Source organism: Sphaeroforma arctica, assembly GCF_001186125.1.
Source record: "Sphaeroforma arctica JP610 unplaced genomic scaffold supercont1.4878, whole genome shotgun sequence".
NCBI lineage: Eukaryota > Ichthyosporea > Ichthyophonida > Sphaeroforma > Sphaeroforma arctica.
This window is the reverse complement of record NW_014035680.1, coordinates 1,374-2,222: the sequence shown is the minus strand read 5'-3', so window position 1 is coordinate 2,222 and position 849 is coordinate 1,374. Positions and strand designations below refer to the sequence as shown.

The 849-nt window shown below is 51.5% G+C and overlaps 1 protein-coding gene across 1 annotated transcript; it reads right to left on the bottom strand.

The window, feature by feature from the left end:
* Positions 1 to 34: 34 nt before the first annotated feature.
* SARC_14630 (hypothetical protein) lies at positions 35 to 497 on the bottom strand (the record flags this gene model as incomplete). The annotated part of the gene is made up of 1 exon (XM_014291237.1): positions 35 to 497. A coding segment is annotated over one exon (463 nt), but the record flags the coding sequence as incomplete, so codon positions are not given.
* Between the last annotated feature and the right edge of the window lie 352 nt (positions 498 to 849).

Here is an 849-nt window from a genome sequence, read left to right as displayed (position 1 = left end):
GTTAGTGCAGACATCCCCAACCTACCCAACTGACATGACCACTACCTCCCCCTAGCACCCACCTGATCATATCATTATCGAACTGTCGGTTCGCCATCTCCTGCGCCGCCGCCTCGCGGCGGTACCTCTCCTGCATCGTAACCGCAACACAGTCGTCAGGTTGATTACTATCCACCTGTGTCTCGCTACGACGCCGAAGTTCGGCCAAGTCTTGAGCGCGTGCAGCAGCCCGCACTTGCGCCCAGGCCGCCGTCTGAGCGCCGGCCCCATTATTAGAGTTACAGTCAACTGTAGATGTGTCTTCTCGAACTACGGACGCGGCTGGCTGTGGTGGGGTGGTGTCGTTTATTGCACCCATTTTTGGCCAATTCGGGGGTATAGTCGCACCCGAATCCTGGCAGGAGGACCCGCTTGCACCTAAGGGCAGGCCATAACTGGACCGGGACAAGGTCATCGACTCGGCATCACTAGGGAAGCGTGTCGCGAGGTCGCCCGAGCTACAGATAGCAGCGAACGAACACGGGTGAGAGGCCAAAAAACCCAACAAAACAAACCAAAACGAACCAAACCAAACCAACCCAACCCAAACCAAACCAACCTAAAATAAACCGGACCATTCCCCTGGCCAATAAAAAGTAGGCTATATGTTACAACCTACAGTACACCGAATGAACGACTACACTACACTACACTACAGTACACAGAATGAACGACTACACTACACAGAATGAACTACTACATTACACTACTACACAGAAAGAACTACTACACTACACTACACTACACAGAATGAACTACTACACTACACTACACTACACAGAATGAACTACTACACTACACTACACTACA